Source organism: Lissotriton vulgaris, chromosome 4_1 (assembly GCF_964263255.1).
Source record: "Lissotriton vulgaris chromosome 4_1, aLisVul1.2, whole genome shotgun sequence".
Classification (NCBI taxonomy): domain Eukaryota; kingdom Metazoa; phylum Chordata; class Amphibia; order Caudata; family Salamandridae; genus Lissotriton; species Lissotriton vulgaris.
The window spans coordinates 2,070,173,202-2,070,186,956 of NC_141691.1; the positions used below are offsets into that span (position 1 = coordinate 2,070,173,202).

Consider the following 13,755-nt stretch of genomic DNA (forward strand, 5'->3'; position numbering starts at 1 on the left):
GCATCACCGGAGAAGCGTGACGCCATAAAGAGGGTTGCCATCGCATCGCCGTAGAAGCGTGTCGCAGGGCCAGTCGTGGGAGAATAGAGCGGGACGAGTAGTTTGTACTGAGGAAGAGGGCTGGTATGTGAAAGGTAGTGGTTGATTGTGACTGGTGGTGGATGTGGGTGAGTGTTGTGTTTGGAAGGTGAATGCTTAGTGTAAAGAACTAAGTAAGCAGCCTCACCTGGACTAATCAAGTGCCAAATGTAGTTAATGTAATGACGCACACAATGGAGGATCGAAATTCCTACTCTCCTTTTAATAGCTATTTAAACTGTTGTAAATCTCTGTTGGTAAAATGTGTGTGTCGGAGGATTGGATAAGCAACACAATAAGGAAGCAAAAGGGCACTTTTTAGACTGTCCAAAAATAATAAAGCCAGAATTGGACCACCTTTGACACTCTTGCACCATAATAAATAGGTTTTTCCGGGAACACATAAAGTTGCAATTTGGATAGAGCCTGGTGCGGTTCCCTTCAGAGTAACACAAAGTTTAAATCTTTTGCTGTTTATGGGAATGTTCTCCCCTCATGGCTCCCAGAAGAACTAGGCTACTCCTTCTGCAGAAAGGCAGCAGCAGTGACTTGAATAATGATATTCACGAAAGGCATTAAAGCAGTATATTTCAACGAAAGTAGGAGTTTTTTTCCTCCTGTGGGTCGGACCTCTTGTGCTATCCTCTTTGTATTGGAAACTTTACGTTAAGGTTGTTTTTCTTATATTTAGAAGCCTCATGTGGCCCACCTAGAGCGAGGGTCAACCAGTTAATTGAGGAAAATCCCCATTTAATAGTGGTCCAGTGGAATATTTCTATCAGTGAAGTTGGGTTAACTTCTCCAGTATTTAAAGTGGTAGAAAATTGGGATGCCAATTATTCTGATTATCAGCCCTTTGAGGTGTGTGTTTTTCCCGAACAATTGTGTCCTTGTGCTAGCAGCTATGCAGTATTAAAAGAAGCTCTTGTTTGAGGAATAAAAAGGATTCAGGTGTTTCATAGCGTTTACTGGGAAGAAGTCCTTGTGGGAGACTGAAGGTGAAAGACCATAAGTGAGACCTCTGCCATTGGCTCAGATTGTAATAGCATGTTTGTAGGTGAGGCTCGTCTTGCATAATCATCCAGGATTACAGGAGGAGAAACGTCTGTCTGGGTTTTTGAAATGTTTTTTTCAGAATGGAATATTCTCACATAGCTCCTCTGGTGGTGTAGGAGAGGACTGACTTGCCTTAATATATTGTAGTTTGGGAGTAATATGAGATACCTCCTTTGATGTATTTGAGGCACTGCTAATGTGCTCAGAAAAGTTATCAAATATTCTTTGCTTTATGGAATGGTAGTTCATAAAGTCAACCAGAGCATGACATCCTTCAAACTGTGCTTCCAATTGACTGCTGTTTGGGGTCTCAATGAATGGAGGAACCTTCACAAGGTCAACTGGTCCTTAAAGTCACTTGTCAAGTTAGGTGAGATTACTGGTGCTGGACTTGACCTGGAAACCAATTAAGTGTCATGTTCAAGGGGCTCCAGACTTCAAGAGGCTGTACCTCAAAACTGGGCTGTTGTGATCAGGATTGGCAGCAGTGTCTACCTAACCTGCAAATTCAGCAGTTGAAACTAGGACACTGTATTGTCTTTTGAGGCTCTAACTTTGACTTCAAACCTCAGCATATCTTCTGCAGTATTCCTCTGTCAATGCCTCTCTTGTCTTCACAGTAACTCCTTCCTCATCCCTCTTTTCAATCTTTAAGCCACCTGGCTGTGACAACCTCACTGACGTTTGTTTCTCAATCACAGAACCGAAGGAGCTGATGAACAGACCTGCAGTTCCCCAGCACCAAAAAAGTCCGGAGCAGCATCACCAGAAGAACAAATTGTATCAGTGTGAAGAGTCTGTGAAAACATCTACATGGAAGCTTGCGATGTATACACACTCTACAAAATGTTCTGGGGTAAAACAATGAACTAGCTTGATCAAGAACTTCATACAGAGCTGATCTTTGTGGACAGTGTGAAGCTCCATACCATGAATAATTATCAGTCTATGGAGTGAGAAATGTTTACTTAGAGCTTTTATCTATATGTACCGCAGAGTTTGTATTCTGGTGATAAACCAGATTTGTGTACAGAGTCAGGAAAAGCCTCGCTCAGAGCTCATATCTGTACACGCATCAGATGATCTATATGAGACTGAAGCATAGAGGTGCGGAGAGTGTGACGATTTCATTCTAATGTCAAATTAAGGCAAGCATCAGAATATCCATACTCTGGAGAAAACATACCGTTGTACTCACCAAAAAAATCATGTGAATTACCAGAGAATGCGTATTCGGAGACATAGCAGTGTACATAATGTGAGAAAATCTGCACTACTGGCTCTTTGCTGCACAGGCGTCAAAATATTTGTTCTGAGGATATGTCCCACCAGTGTATGGAATGTGGGAAAAGTTTCACTGAGCCAAAGAGCATCAGAAAATTCATTGAGGCAAGAAACCTTATGAGTGAAACACTTTGCTGTGAAGAGCAAAATGTTACATCAGAGAATAAATACTGGTGAGAAACCCTATCTGTACTAAATGTGGACAGGCTCCAGTCGTAAGACAAATATGTTAAGTGCCCAAAGCATCCTCACTGATGAGAAACTATGTTGGTGCACAGAATGTGGGGAACACTTCACTCAGAGAAGCACACTAATCATACATCAGAGAATCCATACTAGTGAGAACCCCTGCAAATACACTGAATGTGGAAAAAGCTTCCATGAGCAGCAAAGTCTGGCGAATCATCAGAAAATTCATACTGGTGAGAGACCCTTTCAATGTACAGAATGTGGAAGTAGCTTCATGCAGACAAGTGCACTGCTTGTACATCAGAGAATCCATACTGGTGAGAAACCCTACCACTGTGCTGAATGTGGGAAAAGCTTCATTATGAAGTACACCTTGGAGAAGCATCAGAGAATCCATACTGGTGAGAAACCCTACCACTGTGCAGAATGTGACAAAAGTTTCAGTGTAAAGGGCAACCTTGTGCAGCATCAGAGAATCCATACTGGTGAGAAACCCTATCCGTGTACAGAATGTGGGAAAAAGTTCTGTGAGAAGGGAAAGCTAGTGGTACATCAGAGAATCCATACAGGGGAGAATCCTTATCATTGTACAGAATGTGGGAAAAGCTTTAGTGTGAAGTCCAACTTTGTGCAGCATCAGAGAATCCATACTGGTGAGAAACCCTACCACTGTACTGAATGTGGGAAAAGCTTCATTATGAAGTACACCTTGGAGAGACATCAGAGAATCCATACTGGTGAGAAACCCTACCACTGTACTGAATGTGGGAAAAGCTTCATTATGAAGTACACCTTGGTGCAACATCAGAGAATCCATACTGGTGAGAAACCCTACCACTGTGCTGAATGTGGGAAAAGCTTCATTATGAAGTACACTTTGGAGAAGCATCAGAGAATCCATACTGGGGAGAAACCCTACCACTGTACTGAATGTGGGAAAAGCTTCATTATGAAGTACACCTTGGAGAAGCATCAGAGAATCCATACTGGTGAGAAACCCTACCACTGTACTGAATGTGGGAAAAGCTTCATTATGAATGACACCTTGGAGAAGCATCAGAGAAACCATACTGGTGAGAAACCCTACCACTGTGCAGAATGTGGGAAAAGTTTCAGTGTAAAGGGCAACCTCGTGCAGCATCAGAGAATCCATACTGGTGAGAAACCCCATCAGTGTACAGAATGTGGGAAAAAGTTCCGTGAGAAGGGAAAGCTTGTGGTACATCAGAGAATCCATACTGGAGAGAATCCTTATCATTGTACAGAATGTGGGAAAAGCTTTAGTGTGCAGTCCAACTTTGTGCAGCATCAGAGAATCCATACTTGTGAAAAACCCTACCACTGTGCTGAATGTGATAAAAGCTTCAGTAAGAAGTTCCACCTGGTGCAGCATCAGAGAATCCATACTGGTGAGAAACCCTTTCAGTGTACAGAATGTGGGAGAAGCTTCACTCAAGCAAGTGCACTGCTCGTACATCAGAGAATCCATACTGGTGAGAAACCCTATCAATGTACAGAATGTGAAAAAAGCTTTGTTAATAGATGCAATTTGTTGGCACATCACGGAATCCATACTGGTGTGAATCCCTATCAATGTTCAGAATGTGGGAAGAGCTTTACTGAGAAGAAAAGTCTTTTGATACATCAGAGAATCCACACTGGTGAGAAGCCCTATCAGTGTACAGAATGTGGGAAAAGATTCATTGTGAAGTACAGCCTGCATCAACATCAGAGAAGCCATACTGGTGAGAAACCCTACAACTGCGCTGAATGTGGAAAAAGCTTCAGTAGGATGAGTGGGCTGGTAAATCATCAGAGAATCCATACTGGTGAAAAACCCTACAACTGCGCTGAATGTGGAAAAAGCTTCAGTAGGATGAGTGGGCTGTTGAATCATCAGAGAATCCATACTGGTGAAAAACCCTATCAATGTACAAAATGTGGGAAAAGATTCCTTGTGAAGTACAGCCTGCTTCGGCATCAGAGAAGCCATACTGGTGAGAATCCTTATCATAGCACACTGTTGGGTCATCAGAAAATTCATACAGCTGAAAAATCTTTTCAGTGTGCAGACTGAGGGGCAAAAGATTTGTTAACACATACAATTTGTTGGTACATCAGAGAATCCAAACTGATGAGAAACCATATCCATGTACAGAATGCGAGGAAAGCATCACTCGTAAGAGAAGGCTTTTGGTGCATCAGAAAATCTATACTGGTGGAAAACCCTATGACGGTGCAGAATGAGGACACTGATTTATTGAGAAGGGAGAACTGGTGAAGCATCAGAGTCCATACTAGTGAAAAACAATAAAATGTGAGTAAAGCTTTGTTGTGAAGAGAGGGATGTTGGCTATACTGGTGAGTAACTCTATTGGTGCACAGAATATGGAAAATGCTTTAGTGAAAAGCAGAGATTAGTGAATCATCGAGTATTTATACTGGTGAGAAACCTTGTCATTGTACAGAATATGGGAAAAGAATAACGATTCAATAATACTCACTATTTGTTGATAAATCATAGAGACTAGAATGGTGAGAAACCCCACAACTGTACCGAATGTGGAAAAAGTTTCATTTTGAAGGGAACATTAGTGAAGCATAAGAAATTCCATAATGGTGAGAAACACCACCCGTGTATTGAATGTGGGAAAGGCCTTATTCATAAATCCGGTTTCTTAAAACATCAAAAAATTCACACTGGTGAGAAACACTACCAGTGTCCTGAATGTAGAAAAAGCTTTGCTGCAAAGAGAACACTGTTATGATATCATAGAATCCATCCTGGTGATAAACCTTTACATTGTACAGAATGCTGTAAAAGATTCATACAATGTGTTGTTACAACAAAGAATCCACACTGGTGAGACATCTTATGAGTGCACAGAATGTGGGGATGCTTTTCTCTGAACAGTACACTACTGAGCCGCCAAATAATCCATACATGGGACAAACTATATAAATACATAAAATGTGGGAAAAGCTTTAATCAAAGCACAAGTCTTTTCCAGCATTGGAGGATGCATAATTAGTCAAGGCAGATTTAGTGTGGGAAATGTGAGAAAAATCCACAGTGCTGAGAAACCTTGTTTGGGCATATAATTTGTGGAAAAGTCACTCAAGCGAGCAAACTGTTCATGCATCCTATAATCCATACTGGTGAGTAACCCTTCCACTGCACAGAATGTAGAAAAAGCTTTAGTGAGAAGTGCAATCCTAGTGATTTTAAAGAAACCTTTCCAAACTGAATTTAACATCAAAGAGATTCAGCGATGATAGTCTATGGTATTCCCTCACTGCCATTGGTGCACCTGGAATAGTGGACTACAAGGTGCCCCTGACAATCAGAGGGGCATAATTTGCTAGACCCGACAAGCGGCAACTACCCCCTCCCCCGTGACCGGTATGTGATAAGGTGTGACCGGTATGTGATAAGGTGTGACCGGTGCACGGAGCGACGTGGATAAGTGCTGGGAGCGGGAGCTCACGTGACTGAAGCCGGAGACTGCTAGCATCTTTGCGCACCAGGAGACCGCGAGCTGGTAAAGAGCTGGGTCTGGAGACACCGTGGCGCAATCCAACAGAGCTTGCACCCTAGCAACACCTGTCAGCCCCTGGCAAGTGCTACATTGTACAGAGCCTCCTAGATTGGCCTTAATGGACAGGGGCACCGGACAGCTCAGACTACAGAATGTAAGGGGTCTGCACCGGAGAAGGGAATTGCACAACTTAGTTTGTACATCTCAGATACATTTTATAATAATTGTACATCTCAGATACAGCCGTGATTTTTTCTCAGGATAAATTGGTCTCTGTGTGTTACACTAAAATGGATACCTCTATGACAAGGTGTACATGTTCATAAACAACAGCTTCCTTTCTGCGTTGTGTCTTGGTGTGAGTGCCTGACCAGAACAAAATAAGAAGGGACATTGTTGTTTGACCTTGTCTACTGTTCACACTAAATCCCAGGAACGAGCAGAACGAGAAAACAGCAGGTTCTGTGTGAAAATATAATGTGGCACAGAAGCAAATGTGATTATGTGTTAATGTGTGCAAAGCTAATGCAGAGTGGTGTAAAGTGAGGCTAACATAGGAAAAACTACATTAGGCCTTAAATTAAAAAAAATGACAAGATCTTTCCATGTTCGTTAGACTTGTTAGTCTTGGGGTGGTTTCTCCCCCAAACATTTTGCCTTACGCTGCCGTATTTTTGCTGATCTCGTTTTTGTTGGCCTAAGGACTCTGGTAACTTTACCAATGCTGACCAGTGTTAAGCATGCATGCTTACTCCCTAAAACATAGTAAAACTGGCTTACATCCAGTTAGCACAATTAAGTTAGTTGTAAGTGCCTAGTAAATTGGTACTGCAGGTATTCAGGGCATGTAAATTAATTGCTACTGGTCAGCCTGAAACATTTATTGTGCCTCCCACTTAAGTGGACCTGCAAAATATATCTCTGGCCTGCCATTGTAGCTTACGTGTACAGTTTTAATTGACATTTTGACCTGGAACAATAATACCTTTTGCAAGTACTAACCCCTTCTTTTTGATATATATATATCACCCCTTCTGTAGACCGTAAACAGCCCATAGAACAGGGCACATTATATTTAAAAAGTAGGACAAGTAATATTAAGTTGCATTTGTCCTGGTAGTGAAAACCACATTTATTTTTCACTACAGCAAAGCCCGACGCTCCCATAGGATAACATTCAGTTATCTTCTTACATATAACAAGTGATAACTTCAATTGAGAGCAGGTAGGAATATTGACATTGGTGTCTAAAGGAATGTAATTTGAAACCCTTTTTAATAGTTAAGTCAGATTTTAAGTCACAATTCTGAAATTGCCACTTTTCTAAAGTTGACATTTTCTTGTCCCAAACATTTAGTGCCTACAGCCTGTTCCTAGTTCACATGACTAGGTGCAGTTGTCCTTTTTTCTTCAGGGACATAAAAAAGGCAAGGGTGTGGACGCGCCTTTCAGTTAGTCGACCTTATTGCTGTTCAAAGGGGACATTTTATTTTGTGGGTGAGTGTTGACCTGAATTTTATCTTTATACCTTTTCTGTTTTGTGAATCCTCGATCCCTTTCCTCGCTTGCCCGGCTCCTGGAAACACTGTGTTTAGAAAGTTCGGGCTGACTTCACTTCTGATTTTTGCCATTTGGGAAGTGTGGTCTAGTGGTCACAGGGGATGTTCTTCAGGGACATAGGTAGGGCCAGGGAGCAGAAGCACACAGTGGGCGTGCTAAAGGCATGCGTAAGGCAAGACCGTCTGTGCCCGTATGCGCTTAGTGCCAGCCACCCTGCTAAAATTCCTGCGAAGCTGGGCCTACACAGAAGATATACTCCTGTGGAGATTTATGGGCTAAATCCTAGCCCCTTATGTTCAGGTTAGTATGACTCGCTTACTTCATCGTTGCCTCCAACATGCCCTCTGTGTTCACTTAGGCTGTCCGACTGTATGTTGCCTGCCAACATTCCCTGGGTTAACATCCCCCAGGCTTCCAGTGAATGTCAGCAAGCATCATGCTAATACATTTATGATTCATGTGGCGCTAATAAAGGTACGGTCCTTCCATAGAAATGCATTGTACATTTTTGAGCTCCTCAGGGAGGGACAGTTCGATATCCTCTTTCTTACAGAGATGTGGTAAAGTGATAACTCTGCGCCGGATATCACATAAGAAATTCCAGCAGATTACTCTATTGTCTTCCATCATAGAGTGCTAAGAGAGGTGGGGAAGTTGCTATAGTCACAGAACGTTCCCTAAAGTTTACTTCCTTTGAGATTCTGGAGCTTCAGGGCGCTGAATCTTTGAGCTCCTGCTTTTCTCTTACAGCAAATAGGTCCTTGGCTGGAGTTTTGATCTATCGTCCCAGGCTATACCACTGAATTCCTGTCCTCCAAAGAAAGTCTTTCTAGTCATCTATTAAAATATTCCAATTTCTCTGTCTAGGAGACTTGAATATTAATTTGGACAACATTTATGACCCCCATGTTCACTCCCATTTGGATTCTATGTCCGCTTGGAAATTAAGACAATTTGTGGACAAACCTACCCATTCATCAGAGAGGTTCGATGCTGATGCACTAGCAGTTAATGCCTGGTTGGGTAATATATCTCACCAAGTGGCTCACATCAAGTCAGGGTCTCTTGGCCAGAGACGTTCCTCGGACTTCTAGTTTGTTAAGTAGCTTAGAATTAGGCAACAGAATTGTAAAAGGCTTGTAAGATCCTGGCATAAGTTTTAGCAGAGGATAAAGATCGTTATAAAAAGGAACTGCAGTCCTACAATAAGGAAATAAAAAAGGATCATGCAAAATATTTCACCAATGAAATTGCCTCATCTAATAAGAAAGCTAGAGAGGTTTATAAAATATAAAGAAAATGTGCCAATCCCTCCTCCCTCACTCAGACTTTGGAACCCTTGCCGAAACATCTACTCTCAACTTATGGATTCTTTTTAGAGTAAGATCATGGGTATTGTAGAGACTCTTTCGGTAGTTGGTACCAGCAATTACACTGACTCTAGTGGGTCTGTTGGCCAGACTGCACCGGCTAATAGTAACAAGAGTGAGTTAAAACGACTTGGGGGTCTACTCTCTTCACTGTCTACTCCACAAGCATCCTCGCTGACAGAGTTTACTGCCATTTCAATGGATAACTCTTAGGAAGCCATCAAAGACTGAAAGTCTGGCTTCCCCAATTACCCTTGCACCCCCCCCCCTAAGATTCTGGCCGCTAATGCTGAGGCCATAAACGCTATCCTGAACTCCCTTCTGAATGAGTATGCACAAGGCAAATGTTCCCAGCTGCTGGAAAAAGGTCAGGCTGATATCACTGCTAAAAAAGCCTTCAGTAGCTAAGGCAGTCTTGGCTAACTAAAGTTCGATTTCCCTGCTGCCAGCATTCTTTAGGATCCATGAGAAACTGGTCAATGTCCAACCCTCCAGATATCTTGACGCCATCTTGATCAGCTGCTGCATCTTTCACAATCAGGTTTTCATCATGGATCCAGCAATGAATCCACGCTGGTAGAGGTCTCTGATGCTTTCAGATTGGCTGTCAATAAAGGGACGAATGCTGCCTTGCTCCTATTGGATCTCTGGGTGGCATTTGACACAGTATGCATCCTATCTTAATGCAAAGCTTAAGTGGCATCAGGATAAATGGGACCCTGGCATCTTGACTGGGCTTTTTCTTAACAAGCAGATGCCAGTCTGTATGGATGTTGTCATTTGTGTTGGACCCAAAACCCCTTAAATGTGGAGCACCCCAGGCCTTGGCATTGAGTTTGACATTGTTTAATGTCTATATGTTCCCCTGGAAACCTTTGTAGAATCTTTTGAGATGCAGTTCATCACGACACGCATATGCTTTTAACTGGAACATCTTCATCACCCAAAATAGAATTGAAACGTGTCTACCAGCAGTTTTCCTGGTGGATGTGCTGGAGTATTCTCCAGTGCAACACAAGTAAAACTGAAGTGCTGGTCTTTGATTCACCTCCCCCTTTGTGATGGTAGGATCTAGCTGTGCTCCTTCTCCCCTGACTTTGTTTATAGTGGTTCGGAATCTTGGAGTGAAGTTTCATAATAACTTGTCCTTCAAACCACAGGTACAGAGTGTAGTGGGGACTTGCTTTGTCCTCCTTCAGTTTCTGAGGAAATCCCTATTTCTGCTCCCAGCTTAATGTCAGAAGACGGTAGTCCATCCCCTAATAACATCTCGCTTGGACTACGCCAGCGCACTATACCGGGTCTACCTCTGTAAATGTAAATGTAAATGTATAGGCATTTATATAGCGCACTACTTACCCGTAGGGTCCCAAGGCGCTTCGACCGCTGCGAAACCCTTCCTGGCTTCCCTGAGAGACTGTACCAACTTAAGAAGCTCCAGTCGGTGAAGAATGCTGCAGCTCGACTCCTGCTAAATATTCCTAGAAACATCTCTATCCATACACTTCTTCAGGAGCTGCATTAGTTGCCTATTTGGAAGAGAGTCTTTGATGCTCGCAGAGAGTGAATTTCAAAGCTTACTATGGCCTAGAGCCTAGCTATTTCACTAAGAGACTCTCTCACTACCGGCCAGCAAAATCTGGGGAGGCTCTTCCTTCTCTGCATTGGCTGCTGCAGGCTTAAATTCTCTTCCCTGTTCTCTTTGGGCCACTAGGGATGTGGGTTCTTTCAAGCGTGGTCCAAGGACCTAGCTATTTACTTGTTACTTTTTTAGTGATGAGTGGTTGTAGTACTTGCAGAGCAAGGGCACTCTTTGAGTAGCCTAGTGCTTTACAAATTCCATTGATTTGATTTGATTTGTGTATTCCTCCCAGACAGTGAAGCAGAGAGGAAATAGGTGTTGTCAGGATGCTCCTTCTCTGTCAGGATCAGGAGGAGCTGTCATCGGTCACATTTCATTTCAAAGCCACTGCTCTAGCACACTCAGAAAGGGTATAACACTAGGCTATTGTCTGGCCAGGACAGGGAGGTACAAAATTCCAAACACCTCTGTGGGTAGAAGCCACTAGAAACTTCTACTCTACTGGACCCTCAGACCCAACTCTTAGTCTTCAGTTCACATCTGAATCTCTGGAACACTCCGAAGAACGAATGTATGCTCCATCACGGTTGGCCTTAACTTGTGAATTTGTCTTGGTGCAGCGCCACCACATAACTACAGTTGGACATTTATGCTTTTTAGCTCTATTGTCCCTCATATCTTTAAAATTACATATCTCCAGTTTTGCTATTTGGATTTTTGTTGTTTTGGTTTCAAATAATTTGTTAAATTGTACTAGATTGGTGTGGTGCTACATAAATACTTTACACATTGTCTCCAAGTTAAGGCTCACTGCTTTTGTGCCAAGCTACTAGAGGGTTATGCGCAAGTTAATTTGGGGTTTGCTTGTGACTTCGCCCTGCCAAGAATTGTGGCTGCTGCTTGAGTAGGAGTTCACCTCTCTGAACCAGAAACTCAACTTCCTACAATTTTTCAGCAATGTCTCAAGTTAGTAACAGTTACAAACTGCCACTACTGTGGATTAGTTTGAACCAGTTAACCAATCCACAGTAGTGGCAGTTTTTAACTTACTGTTGAGGTCAATGGAAATATTTAGCAAATTCATCTGGATGTCTTGAAGAAGTATCCAACTAGGGCACTGCCCAATGTATTGAAAGTATATTCTCCCAAAATGTATTGCCCACCATACAGGTCCAAAACCATGTGAAGAAGGCTACTGTTATAAGACAATATCTGAGGCACATTGGGAAGCCACCAGACCCATTTTTCACAATCCGTATTGATTAAGGCATGTTCAGAGTAGGTAGCTTAGCTGAGTAAACCTAAATTGTGAGGCGATAGCTGATTCCCCAGGCAGCGTATGTCTCCCACCAGTTATTGTGAGCCTGTTAGCTCAGGTCTCCCTCTAATGTCTCCTGCTCAGACAAAGAGTCAGTGGAGTTTTTGTTAACCATTTTGTGTATTTGTAAGACGGTGTGCTCCTGAAGATCGTTCATCAGCAGTGTGGCCTAGCAGCTGCAGACATTTGTAAATCTGCCTCTGGTGAAGTTAGAATTTCTCCTGCAGAGCCTTAAGGGACGTCATCACCATCTCTGACATGACGTCGCCCAATCTAAAGATACCTAGGATGACCCATTGCGGGAACCATGGCAATTCCACCAGCTGTATAAGCCAAGACTCCACCCACAAAGATGTTTCTTGAGTAGGTTTTATAATATTAATGTTATTGACATTTCTAGAATGCGACTACTTCCCAAAGGTGTCCTGGCGCTGTACTTGATGTCCTGCAGTGGCCCAAATGCGGAAGGAGTATTGAATAGTCATTAGGCAGTGAAAAGCCATGTTTTCAAGGCCTTCCTGAAGTTCAGAAGATTTGTCATGCAACTGAGAGGCAAGGGGAGGTAATTTCATGCTTTGGATGCACGGACCAAAAAGCTTCCTCCATCACAGTTAGCTTTTTTACGAAGGGTACTGAGACTAGTTTTGCTTCTGAGGAGCGCAGTGATCTTCTAGGTACATACCAGCGAAAACGTTGTTTCAAGTGAAGGGGTCCATTTCCTTGAAGGGACTTGTAGACCACACACAGAGCTATAAACAAAACACACTTTTTGACAGGCAACCAGTAGAGCCTTTTAATCTCCCCCGAGATTAAGGCATACCTTGGGATGCCAGTGAGTAATCTGGCAGCTGCATTCTGCAGGAGTTGAAGTTTGTTCATAAACCCCTCCTGGATATTTAGATATAAGCTATTACAATAATCCAGTCTGGACATGGCTAAGGCAGTAACAACTAGTTGTTGGCTGTTTTTGGGTAGGAGTGGCAAAAAGGTTTTGCAGGATCTCAGAATGTAGGATGTTGCTGAGACCAGTGCATTGATACTTAACACTGATTTTGTTGTCTATATAGACTCCTAAATGTTTTACCTTCCTAGTGGGAGTTGGAAGAGGACCAAGTGAGTCCGGCCAACATGCCGGGGTCCAGAAATGTAGATCATTGCCGAAAAGTATCACCTCCATATTTACTGGAGTTAAGTTTAAGGCAATTTTGGGCCATCCAAATACCCACAGCTTTCATGCAGTTGTGGAAGCAGTACGCCGTATCCTGTATTCTATCTGGAAGCAGTGATACTACAATCTGGGTGTCATCAGCCAAAGAAGTCTAATTGAACCCGAATAATTCAATCGGGGGAGCTGGCTGCGACACATATACATTTCAAAAGAGTCGGACTCATGGATGACCCTTGAGGGACTCCACAAGGAAGTGTGAAAGGTTTGGCAGTAAAGTCTCAGAGGGAGACTGTACTCTATTGGCTAGAAACAATTTGACTAGTTTCCAGGCCGTGCCCTTTACTCCGATCTCTTGCAGCTGTTCCATCAGTAGAACATGATGGACCGTATCAAAGGCCGCACAGAGGTCCAGCATTATCATGGCAACTTTTCCTCCCTGGTCCAATGTAGTCCTGATTTATTCAGTGGATTTAAGAAGAGCGGACTCCGTGCTGTGTCCCCCCTGCTCGCCATACTGGTTAGGATCCAGATGTGCTGGACTTGTAAAGCGCACAGCTGCCCGTAAGCGTCCCGGCGCTTGCTTAGGGAACCCGTCCTGGTATTCCCCTGTG

General features: G+C 43.0%; 2 protein-coding genes across 3 annotated transcripts in view; both read left to right on the forward strand.

Moving 5' to 3' along the window:
• The window catches only part of LOC147725029 (uncharacterized), a 40,187-nt gene extending 35,077 nt beyond the window's left edge, over positions 1-5,110 (forward strand). For both annotated transcript variants that reach the window (XM_086966492.1, XM_086966491.1), the window contains one exon: positions 1,836-5,110. In XM_086966492.1, the coding sequence (XP_086822618.1) occupies positions 2,615-4,684 (2,070 nt within the window). In that variant the 5' untranslated portion in view covers positions 1,836-2,614 and the 3' untranslated portion in view covers positions 4,685-5,110. The remainder of the gene's footprint in view (positions 1-1,835) is intronic.
• The window catches only part of LOC147725030 (uncharacterized), a 99,177-nt gene that overhangs the window by 35,037 nt on the left and 50,385 nt on the right, over positions 1-13,755 (forward strand). The gene's annotated exons all lie outside the window — the stretch shown is intronic.